Raw genomic sequence first — 11,788 nt, forward strand, 5'->3', positions numbered from 1 at the left:
TATGGAAAATAGAGTGGATTGAGTTGTGAGCCGAGATATAAAAAGTTCACTTATTTGAATTTCTTTTATGATTTGAGTCAATTTATGTATTCATTCAATCGTATACCAGTTAATTTGACTTATCTCGATAGGTGATATGTCGAAATTACTACGTTGTTTTAGGGAAAAAGTGAGCTTAAAATTTAGAGGAAATTATTGACATTTATATCTGTTATACAGAGTAGAAATTTTGACAAATCACCCATCGAGATCAGTTAAAATCAGAGATCAGCTAAAAGTTTCTCATATGCAGAATGAGCACCAGCTGAATATCACCAGCAAACAAAAACACTTTGTATTGTAAACAATTCAAAGACAACCTACACACAGTGCATTTCTACGTTAACGTCATCTACGCGCACATAACACGTATGAATGAAGTAAACACATTGTTAAGAATGTGTTTTGATTGTTTATCATACGATAAGTGTGTGTTAGCAGATCCAGCTGGTGATATTCAGCTGGTGCTCATTGTGCATATGAAAAATATTTACAGGCTGTAAATTAACTGGTTTTTCCCCTGTTTTTACGCTTTTTTAACGCTTGTATTCTCTCGTAGAATATTTGTTTCATCGAATAAGTTATGCTCAAAACAAACGAGGCATTGAAAACGTGTTTTGGTCCTATTTTTCATGACGAAATTTTCGAAACTGTCAAATGAAGTTAGAACTTTTTCTATTCAAAGTCGCAACTGCTGCATCTGTCAATGAAAACTAGGACCAAAACACGTTTTCAACAATGAAAGTAGATAAGTAGGTATGGCCAGTCCATACAAGTCGGAGCACATACGATTTGCATGGCGCCACCTCAAACAAACTCATTTCCAGTGGAAATTTGCACTAGAAATGAGTTCGTTTGAGGTGGCGCCATGCAAATCCGTATGTGCTCCGGCTAGAACAAATTTGAACGTTTGGCCATACCTATCTATTTACTTTCATTGGTTTTCAATACCTCGTTTGTTTTGAGCATAAACATTTTCAGAAACACACAGTTAGTTCATCCATATCTGAATGAAGAAATTATGACAACTTCGCGCTGATCACGAAGGTAATGGCAGTAAAGACAAGGTGAGACAAACGAACCTGTTCTGGTAACACTGATTTTGAGCTAGTTGTTTGTGAAAATTGTATTAGTCGATGGTTTAGCGTTGCGCTCCATCGACTCATACAATTTTGACATGCAACTAGCTCAAAATCAGTGTTACCAACACAAGTCGTTTAGCCTACTTTTTTCTTCTACATGTCGTATTCCTTCATATAGAGTGTTATGATGAAAGAGAAGAAGATATTTTGACAAGTACCCTAAGGCAAGTTAAAATAAACTGGTCTTCTGTCCTCTCGCTCTCAACGTACCACGTTGAAAGAGAAGCAAATACTTTGACAAGTATCCCAAGGCAAGTTATAATAACTAGTCTTCGGTTTTTTCGCTCTGATCATAACAGTCTATATGGTCAAATGTTCTAGTGGCTCCACCATCGCCTAAGAGGACGTTTTGTGTACTAAATGTACAACTGAATAACCGATATTACAAACTGGGAATCAAATCTGAAACTAAGTACAGGCGCAAATATGAGCGCAAAATAGGTCCGATTGAAGGAGGAGGCCAAAACCAATAAAAGGTTCTAGTTGCCACTCAAGTAAAGTACCTATGAAACCGATAACAGTTATTTATGTTACAACTGTGACACTTCATTACGGTCTGACCTGGTTGTTTTGCTGTTCGAAATATGTTAACTTTTCAGTGCCTGCTATAAACGAAAGATGTCGCACCTATTTTGACTGGAAAATGTTTGGCTCTCATCCCTCTCATCCCGCCACTGACACTTTTGTCGACAGTTTTTGGATTTCTGCCGATTTCTCGTTTAGCAACTCTTTGAGAAATTAATCAAAAGCAGAGAGAAGTTTTATTAATTTTGTGCCGGTAGAAAGGTAAGCAATGGCACACCCTTTGAAGGGCATAACTGCTTTTATGTAGAGATTCCCAAATTGCATATTTATCCGTTAATCTAAGTTGATGTTGCTCCGTACGGTTAATATTGATTTTTTTTCCGCCTGCAAAGATTCTCTTGTGTGCTGCAACAATTTAATGGAAGAAAAATTCCTCTTTCTTTAGCAAAAGAAAACCAAAGCAGAGAAGATGACAAACTTGGCTCGAATTCAAAAACTCGCTGCTTTGGCAGTTGGTGGTGCCGGCGGAGTCGCGATTTATCTCTACGCAGTTAAGCGAGAACAGTCACCATTTGTTGAAAATTCGTGGACAACAAATGTAGTTGTGCCGGATGAGGCTAAATGGGATTTCAATTGGGATCAGTAAGTCCTACTGATGACTACTTGACCTTACGTTCCTTTTTTTACAAATGGTTCCCTTTGCAATGTTTCACAGTCGTGACCCAAAAAGCATCGTGAAACCATTGCGTAAAAACGCTACGGACGACGATGTTCACAAATACAATGAAAAATTAGAAGCGGCCAAATCGAAAGCAGTTCGTCATTTGATATTGATCCGTCATGGTCAATACAATTTGGACGGGACCACTGACGATGAACGCTACCTCACGGAGATTGGTGAGTGTTTGATGGAAATGCAATTCCCGACGAAATGTGACTACATTGTGGCTTCGTTCATTAGGAAGAACTCAGGCTAACCTAACCGGTCAGCGATTGAAAGTTCTGGATATCAAATGGGACAAGATGATTCGATCGACAATGACTCGGGCTCAGGAAACTGGAAAGATAATCTCAACCGAACTAGCGATGAATTTTCCGATCGAAAATTGTTCGCTGATTGAGGAAGGAGCTCCCATACAGCCGCAGCCGGCTGTCGGTCATTGGGCTCCGGAACCGTCTGTAAGAAATTGCTTTGACACTTTGCCTTTCAGTTTTCAGTCGCCGATAATTTCTCTAACAATTCTAATGCCATTTTCATGCAGCAGTTTTTCCAAGACGGAGCTAGAATCGAAGCTGGATTCCGGAAGTATTTCCATCGGGCCGATGCCAAGCAAGAGAAAGATTCGTATACATTGATGGTGTGCCATGCAAATGTTATACGATATTTTGTGTGCCGGTGAGTTGTCTGTAGGTTGAGTCAAATTTAATCGAATTTTTGTGTCTGAAAATCCCGATACCCAGTACGAGACTGTCGGCTACTTGTGCAAGATTTCTCGGAGCGCAATAACAAAACGTTCTCCATAGAGACTGTACATTTTGAAGATGTCGTAATCCTAATCAAAACTGACCACGCAGTTCCAGTATGCCGAAAAATCTATTTTGAATTCTTACTCTTACAAAATGTTAGTCCAACATTTCGATCTCATTTCGATGGACTAAATTTCGATCAATCAATAAATATCTGAAGACAAAGTCCGCAACTCTAATAATTCATCCTACACTGTCCTGGGCCTGCCATCGACCTCTGAGGCGGAAACAGTGTCTTTATCTCGATAGAATTTTCTATTACGATCCCTTCACGTTACAATCGGCTACTAGTAAGCTGCTAAATCATAACGATCTAGCTTAGCGTCTAGTGATACGTCGTGCAACTAAATGAGTTGCCAGATCCAAAGCTAAAAAGTCAAACTGAGGTCAAGCAAAATTAAGGCACCCACCTTATCAGTCAGAGAATAGATCGAATTTAGTGTCATTGTTGGTTTAGTCAGCCTGACTATCTTTCCGTATTAAAACGAAAGTCTCTAAGCAGATAACTTCAGGTTCAGCCTGAGGAATCAATCGATCTATGTTCTTTAACACTAGAACGGCAACGGAAAGCTAGTGTGGTTGAACCACACTAGCTTTCCGTTATGACTACCGAATCACAGTAAATTCAAACTATCGCTACGTCTGCACCTTTGTTATACGATGGAGTAAATTTTGCATGACCTGTTCCAAGCATCACTCGGGCGATTTAAATTTCTTCTTATTAAGCCCGGGATTGTCCAAATGTGGCACCTCACAATTCCACCGATCAATGAACAAAAAAAATATTTTTTTCTCAATTTACAGTGCGATGCAATTTCCGCCTGAAGCATGGCTACGCTTGTCGCTAAATCATGCATCCATCACATGGTTGAGTATTCTTCCATCGGGACGTGTTATTCTGCGCTCGATGGGTGATTCTGGACACATGCCACCGAAATTCGTTACGTCCAGATAGTAATTACTGAATTCTTAAGTTCAATTGTGATTTTTTTTGTTGCCATTTTGGTGTCGTAATTTCCGATTTTGTAAGAAAACGATTTTTTTGTGAGTGTAATGCGCACAGTAAGAGGACTCTTAAATATTTTCTATTAACCTCTGAATTTAACGTAACTTAACTTTGTTTAACCGGTCCGTCTGGTGCTATTAAATATTTTCTTTTCTTAATTGTAATTTTAATTCAATGAAAGTAATGTTATATTGAATACGAGGAGTATGTAATTAGTAAACAATAATAGAATAAATGGTTACGTAAATGAGCCGTGCACGTTTTGTCTATTTATCAATTTTTAGTTTTTTTTTTCTAGCGAAGAAGTAGATGTCTTGTCTGATTCGATAAATAAATATTAGGCAAAAAAAATGAGGACGATATTTGTGGGTAAACAGCGCGTACGTTGCAAAAATTCTCACCATTTTTCGAAGAAAACCTCTCAGTCCCAGTATATCAATCAGATTGATTCATGATGCTGTCCCTATCTAAATGCCTTTCGTTCGGGTAAGACAACAATATGGCATAAGTTTCAATCCGTGCACAGACGAATACATGGACCTGGATTAACGAAATTTAGAGACTGACAATACGCGACCCAATCTTTTTTGGAATTGAAATCTAATCCTTCAGGAATCACTTTCATTCAATTTCGAATTGGTGAATTTAAATTAGTTGGTTTTAAATGTGTCAACGTCTACTGCGGGGATTTTTTAAAATAATTTATGGACCTACAGCACAACATCCGAGAATCTTCACACTGCGACATTGCATTGTTACAGAGAAAAAAGTCCCAGGGGGATTAAAAAAACGTTCATTAATCCCAAACGGCCTCTGACAAATCGAAACTAATCCCACGGGGACCTAAAATTTTAATCCCAAATTTTTGCCTGTGTGGCTATAAATAACTACTGTTGTTATACACATGCGCTAACGGTCTTACTTTGGTTAAAATTTTTAGACCCGTACGAAGTACTTGGGTCTTATAGGTTTACGCATACGTTTGTAACACGTCGAATTGGACTCCCTGAGTAAGGGGAAACCTATTGCGGTTGTCTAGAGATGCCAAATCAGTGAAAAAAAGTCCGTCTGTCCGTCTGTCCGTCTGTCTGTCTGCACGATAACTTGAGTAAAACGCATCCGATTTTGAAAATTCTTTTTTTTCCCGTTTGGTAATGTCAAAAGACAGGCTAAGTTCGAAGATGAGTGATTTTGGATCGACCCCTCCCGAGCTGTGGCCCAATAATTGCTTTACGGTTTTTCGAAGATATCTCCGGACATTTAAACGTTAAACTTGTAAGTGATACGTCAAAAAAAAGGTATTTACAATACCGATCGACAAAAAAAAAGTTTATGGAAATCGGATGACCGACTCGTGAGTTAGACCCCTTGGTGTGGAACAGGCACAGGACGGCAAGCAGTTTTTGCTTGTAGGTCGGCCACATTTGAACATATTTCGTCTGTTTTAGCTTTATTAGATAGGTATTGACCGTACCAATCAGAGAAAAAAAAGTTTATGAAATTATGTTCTCCGGAGCGTGAGCTAGGTCTCTTGGAGTGAGCTCTTATCTGGCTACTCGGCCGTACAGTGAACGTGGAGTATTTTGTCAATATCTCGAGTAAATTTTGACCGAATTTCATGAATTTTTTTTTGTTTGAAAGGTATTAACGAATGTAAAGCGTCGGTACTATTTCCGGTCTCCTAACAAAATGGCTGCCGGCGGCCATATTGGATTTTATTAAAAGTGATATAAAGTGGGAAAAATGATGCTTAGAGAGTTTCTGTTAACATGGAAATAATGTGTTAAGTGTGAGGGGTTTCAGGGATTCCATATATGGACATCTATATATACCTATATACAGCTATATTGAGCTATATACAGGCATATAGAGCTATATAATAGCATATTCCTCTGTGAAATGTTTATTTACAGTGAAATATAGTTAAATATAGCGGTATATAGCTGTTTAAATAGGAATTTATGAAATTTGACTTCGTACGGGGCTGTCTATATTGCCTCCGGCAATTTAATTGTATATGATAACAAGGCAAAGAGTGGATAATGTAAGTGATTTAAAAGGAAGAATAGTTTTTCAGCAGAGAAGAAAATGAAGTAAGAGAAATGAAGAGTTTCACATTAAAGGCTTTTGATACGAATAGGTGTTTCGTACGGGTCGGCGTTAGCTATGTTTTGAGAATGTTTTTAAGAACTAGTCTTAGAGCCTGCACTAGTTACACACAATTTTGTTGTTGTATTTTCAATAAATAATGAGTTATTCGAAATTACTTACACTAGCATTTGTTTGTACCCAATTTGCGGATTTTTAGTGCCATGTTCGAAGTTGGCTAAATCTTCGATTCATCATCAAGATACCGCTGATTCGATCCATGAAAGTCTAGAAATGGAAGTGGGGTTTGTTGCAGTCTAATATAAATTTAATCTTTGGGCATCGTTTAAGGAATTTAAAAAAATCTACCGACTTTATAAGCCCAACTACTATCGCCACAGAGTCTTACCTACCGAAAAAATCAAGTATGACTATTCTGTTGAATTAAAAAAAAATGCACTTTTGCGGTTGTTGATACGCTATAAGATCAGTTATTGGAGTAATTGCTGCAGCTACATTGAGTACTTTTCAGTAAACTGTGGCTTTCAGGAACACTTACTGTTGAACCAGTTAATGTAAAAGTTCACTTTTCCATCTAAACAAGCCGTTTATTTATTGAAAACTTAAACACTAAGTAGGTACATATCTATTGTACGTTATCAAGCAATGGTATTAATTACTGTCAAGCTCTATTAGCTCTACTTTCATTTGGATATCTCCAAAAACTGCCGCATGGTCCTCAATTGCGGATGTATTCTCGGACAGAGGCTCGGTGCCTTCATTCGTCAAACCTTTACCAGCGGTTTGCATGTCATCGGATCGCGGCTTTTGAGTTGTGTTCACCAAAGCAAACATTTTTCTTTTCGGAGCCAGACGTCCCAGCTGAGGTATTGGTGGCCCACGACGCCGTATCACTTTGGGAATCGTTTTATTTGTCGTTAAATCTGGTGGAAACAGAGGCGTTACTCGGCACTGCATACTAAGCAACGCCAAGTTCATTCTGTCAACAATCATCTGTGAAAGAAGTCGTCCCGTCGGTTTTATGTCGCTTGCTGCCGGGGTTCCTGTAATGGACAGACAAAATTTAAATACATCTGTCGTTTCTACCTTTATTGTAGTAACTGCGAAAGTGTCGTCTTACCCTCAATTTTGATAAGGTGAACATTGTTCACACATTCGGTCGTTTCACTGAAGGCTGTAACTATCGCCCCATCTTCCATTGATACACCTAAGGTTGGAACTTTCTTCACATCTGCCTTCGATTCACTTAGGCGTGAACTTTGCGCAATATCTTTCTTTGATTGAGCTGCTGCTCCCATTTCACGTAATCTACGTAGACATTCTGGAAACGGCACAAGGATTTTCGATGCCAATTCTTCGGGTGTAGCTACAACATTCGAACATGCCTGCCATATGTTTTGCCGTGTTTGGGGAGAGATGTATGTTCCAATGGGTGGTGGAATGACCTTTTTTTTCTTATCCTGAAACGAAAGATCGAGAAACATTTTGTTTGTCTAGTGTTCAATATCGCGACTTCGTCGCTCATTTCCAGCCCACTACAAACAAAACGTCGTTCCTAACTTATGCTAAGAGGCTTTTTTAGCATGCGTTAGGAAAAATACTATTCACGGTGCGATTGAATTAATTTTAACTGAGCATTTCGATGCACTTTTGATATTTTTCGATATTATTAGTCAGCTCGGAGCCCTGAACAAGGTTCCACAAAAATTTTTGATTTTCATCCGTATTTTCGGTGACAGTGGTGCATCGTCCATCCTGTCTACAGAGAGAGTGGAGGAAAACTGGTTGTGGTTTCAATCGATAGTGCCTGAAATTCTAACAACAATTGTACAAAAATTTGGTACCCTAAGTGCAAGTGAAGCCGGCAGAGACACGCTAAAGTTGAAAAAACGTGATTTTCAAACAGTCATAGAGGCGTGGATACTTGAGGAATGAAGCTAATAAATAGTTCTAGCAGTAGAGCAACATTTCTTCTACCAATGACCAAAAAATTTTTTTTTGGAGACCAACTACATAGAGGCCGACAGTAGCTCAAAGTTTTTCCCTCATATTTGGTAAAATTTGCAGGTTTCAGAGGTACCTGAGACGCACTTAATAAAATTTTTTGTAATTAAATTGGTTAATTCTGAAATGCTGGAAGTCTCAGCTGTCCATCGACACCACACATGCAATGACTCATGTCAACAGTGCTCCAGTTTTCCTCCACTCTCACTGTAGACAGGATGGACGATGCACCACTGTCACCGAAAATACGGATGAAAATCAAAAATTTTTGTGGAACCTTGTTCAGGGCTTAGAGCTGACTAATAATATCGAAAAATATCAAAAGTGCATCGAAATGCTCAGTTAAAATTGATTTAATCGCACCGTGATTGTGTTAAACTTGGGAATTCAACCGGTAAATTTTTTCATACAAAAAAAACGGTAAATCCCGAAAAAATTTACCGGTTCCATTGCCTTTGTCTCAGATCGAAATTGCACGTGTTTGTGAAAGTGTATTTTCTAAAATCAAAGAATTCAACTCAAGTAGTACCCGTATTTACCTGATTCATTTTTAAAATGTTACGTCAAGGCTGAGGATTTACGTAAATACAAATTTCAGAAAATTTGGACAAAATAAAAAATTTGAACGCAAAACACAGAGCAGTCTAATCAACTTTGAAATCGAACATTAACTGAATGTCGAAATTTTTCATTGCCATTACAAGTGGACGAATCCGATTTAAAAGTGGATGAGTGGAGTGACACAAGTCTCAATTAATGTCTATGCCTCTCTCTGTCTGAGAAGTTTTGTTTAGTATGAAACAACCAATTTGGATCTGCTCTGTCATGTATATCGTCGTCTCCTTTTGCTGCATACACCAACTTCGTGTATTAATCATATAAATATTAGAGATGCGATTAAGAAGAGGTGGACTTCATTAATCCAGTCTCAGTTTCCATAAATCTATACACTTTCCAGTTTCAGAACTCTATTTAGAGTACCACTCATGCTTGCTTGAATTGCGTTGCCAAAAGTTGTACAAGGCCACAAACCACCGATAGTATATGTACTTATGTAGTATGTAAATATTGTAAATACGTGTCGTGCGTAAGTACCGATTTAGTGAATATAAAATGCAGATCAATTTGAGCAGACCATCAGGGCGGCATGTGACTTACTTTTTTCACTAATTCTGACTGTTTTTGAAAGAAGCGAAAGTGATAAACATCAAATTTTACGGGGTGGTGATTCGCTCAGGGTGTTCTATCACAACCATAATTATAATCGTATAAGCTCTTCAAATTGGTTGACAAATACTTGTCTTCAATTTTTACCACATAGTAACTTAATATTTGATGTACGTACTTCCTACATAACGAGCTCGTTTGGTTAGATAGTCAGTGTTGTGATATACACACACAAATATAATTCAATTTCCGGTGCTTCGTACTATTACATAACAAGAGTAAAAAGTTGAAAAGTAAAGTTTTCTTGTGGATTTTGGTTGATCCGAAGCGAAGCCTTTATTGACCTCTCACACGAAAACGAGACTTTTCAACTTTTATCCCGAGTTATGTAATGGATTTTACATGCTTTTGTAATCTAATAAACCAATAAACCAAATTTATTGTTTTCCCTTGGTGTGTAATAAGCCACTTTCGATCCTAGGGAAAACAAAATCATGTAAAACAAATTGCTCTCGCTTCAATGACATTTCGGCTAAGCACGATAAATGAATTCAGTAAATAAATCATGTCCGGAGCGATAGCGGAGGACTTGACGCAGTCTAACTTCCAAAAAAAGAACGAAGAAAATTTTTTGAGACGCGGCAACTATATATAGGCGAGAATTTAAGTTTCTTTCCTTTGACCTGTATCACCACAAATCCTATTCTATCTTATTCGCGCTTCAAATACGAGCAAAACGAGCTATCACTCGACTATGTAACTTTAAAATTGCTGGAGATACATCGTTTTGAAGTTGGTCATTTTGATAGAAAATGCACCAAATTAACGTTTTCCAAACAATCAAAATCTTTCAACTTACTCTGTATGTTTCTATCTATCTGTCTATCTGTCTATCTGTCTATCTATCGACGGACGATCTCGGAAACTAGTCAGCCAATCTCCATGAAATTTTGCAGGAACCTCAGGGTGGGCATAAAAATGAAAATGTGATACGCCATTACCCCAGGAAAAACCAGAATTTTGTTTTATTGGCCCTCGAAGTGGTTTCTGAGTGAGGTTTTCGAGGGTCGGGAACGCGTTTTCGGTTGTAGTTTAGCTGTATTGAAACCTACAGAGGCGTGTGACCCATTAAATGAAAGGTATTCGTAACACGATTCGAACAAAAAAATAATTAAAAAAATCGGGGCAGATTCGTTTCAGCTAGAGTGATTAGAGTGACCAAATTTTGAGCTACTCGAGCGTAGGATGAAAGGACTAATATTTTTTTGAGTTATGAAAGATAGAGAGTTACTTTCTTCGGAAAAGTCTCAGAGTTTTATGAGTAGAACAGAGGGATGTGAAAAATGTCGAAAGTTGGAAATGGGTGGGTCAATTATGTTTTTAGAGGTATTTCTTGAATGGTGGCAGATAGAGAGTTACTTTCTTCGGCAAAGTCTCAGAGTTTTACGAGTAGAACAGAGGGCATAGGGAATGCAATCCCGGTACCAATCCCGGTACCAGTACCGGAAAATCTCAATCCCGAATCCCGGTATTGATCAAAAAATCCCGAGATTAGTACCGAAATTTAAAATTCAGTTCTTTTTAACAAAATTTTGATATCGATCAACTTGTATGATTCAAACTCCTATAGCAATATAAGATAAACATTAAAATATAGGATTACTTGACTTTTTTCTCTCATGTCGTATTATTTGCAAACACATTTTTAAAACTACGATGGCTAGCTAAAATTTGTCAATAAGGGTTTACATACAATCTTCATTATAGTAGTTGAGTTTGTTTGAGAATGAGGGCAACTAAACCGCAGCCTCCTTTTGTAGTTCTCCTCGGTTTGAGAAACTGAGGACAGCACAGCACAGTGCAGTGGATTTCTTTGAGAATTTTGTGCTCAAACTAATCATAGTTAACCTCGCAAAAGCGGAATATTATTTAAATTCCTGCAAATTTTAGACATTTTTTGGAGCAATTCAACGCTTTTATTTTCCTTTACTTCAAATGAAAACATTTCACGGTTACTAAAAGTGTTCAATTCAATTTTCCATTAGCATTTTCTATGTTTTCTGAAAAAATATTTTAAAGACTGTCCCTCTTTGCGAAGTTGGCCGTGTTTAGTTTGCACACAAATTTCGTACTGACGGTGGTCAACTGAAAAGATCTATAAAAAGCACATGAGTGTCTGCTGCTCATCAAACCAACGAACGTTGAATCTGAACATGCATTTTCGCGCCTGAGGATCATAATTCGATGGTTTTCGACACGCACTTTAGAG

At 37.9% G+C, this 11,788-nt stretch overlaps 2 protein-coding genes across 3 annotated transcripts; one reads left to right on the forward strand and one right to left on the reverse strand.

The window, feature by feature from the left end:
• The first annotated feature begins 1,831 nt into the window (after nucleotides 1–1,831).
• On the forward strand, nucleotides 1,832–4,497 carry LOC119076706 (serine/threonine-protein phosphatase Pgam5, mitochondrial-like). Of its 2 annotated transcripts, none has more exons than XM_037183622.1 (6): nucleotides 1,832–1,967; nucleotides 2,152–2,348; nucleotides 2,422–2,603; nucleotides 2,668–2,885; nucleotides 2,969–3,102; nucleotides 4,038–4,497. In XM_037183622.1, exons 2-6 carry the CDS (start codon nucleotides 2,176–2,178, stop codon nucleotides 4,186–4,188), a joined length of 858 nt encoding a protein of 285 aa, XP_037039517.1. In that variant the 5' UTR covers nucleotides 1,832–1,967; nucleotides 2,152–2,175; the 3' UTR covers nucleotides 4,189–4,497. The 2 variants fall into 2 exon arrangements, with proteins under 2 accessions (XP_037039517.1, XP_037039518.1); XM_037183623.1 differs by having other exon boundaries at nucleotides 2,972–3,102.
• Nucleotides 4,498–6,914: 2,417 nt separating this feature from the next.
• LOC119076712 lies at nucleotides 6,915–9,053 on the reverse strand. Its single transcript, XM_037183629.1, has 3 exons — nucleotides 8,892–9,053; nucleotides 7,469–7,808; nucleotides 6,915–7,391 (listed from the first exon to the last, which is right to left on the reverse strand). The coding sequence occupies exons 1-3, from the start codon at nucleotides 8,898–8,900 to the stop codon at nucleotides 7,000–7,002; spliced, it is 741 nt and encodes a 246-aa protein (XP_037039524.1). The 5' UTR covers nucleotides 8,901–9,053; the 3' UTR covers nucleotides 6,915–6,999.
• Between the last annotated feature and the right edge of the window lie 2,735 nt (nucleotides 9,054–11,788).

The sequence above is a fragment of the Bradysia coprophila genome, unplaced genomic scaffold, assembly GCF_014529535.1.
Source record: "Bradysia coprophila strain Holo2 unplaced genomic scaffold, BU_Bcop_v1 contig_232, whole genome shotgun sequence".
NCBI lineage: Eukaryota > Metazoa > Arthropoda > Insecta > Diptera > Sciaridae > Bradysia > Bradysia coprophila.

Excerpts from the sequence above, each read along its gene's own strand:
- LOC119076712 (XM_037183629.1), bottom strand. Across the intron at positions 7,392-7,468 it reads TCACCTTATCAAAATTGAGG|GAACCCCGGCAGCAAGCGAC; the intron begins GTAAGACGACAC and ends TGTCCATTACAG.
- LOC119076706 (XM_037183622.1), top strand. The coding sequence starts at position 2,176 with ATGACAAACTTGGCTCGAATTCAAAAACTCGCTGCTTTGGCAGTTGGT. Across the intron at positions 2,604-2,667 it reads ACGCTACCTCACGGAGATTG|GAAGAACTCAGGCTAACCTA; the intron begins GTGAGTGTTTGA and ends TTCGTTCATTAG. Across the intron at positions 3,103-4,037 it reads ATACGATATTTTGTGTGCCG|TGCGATGCAATTTCCGCCTG; the intron begins GTGAGTTGTCTG and ends CTCAATTTACAG.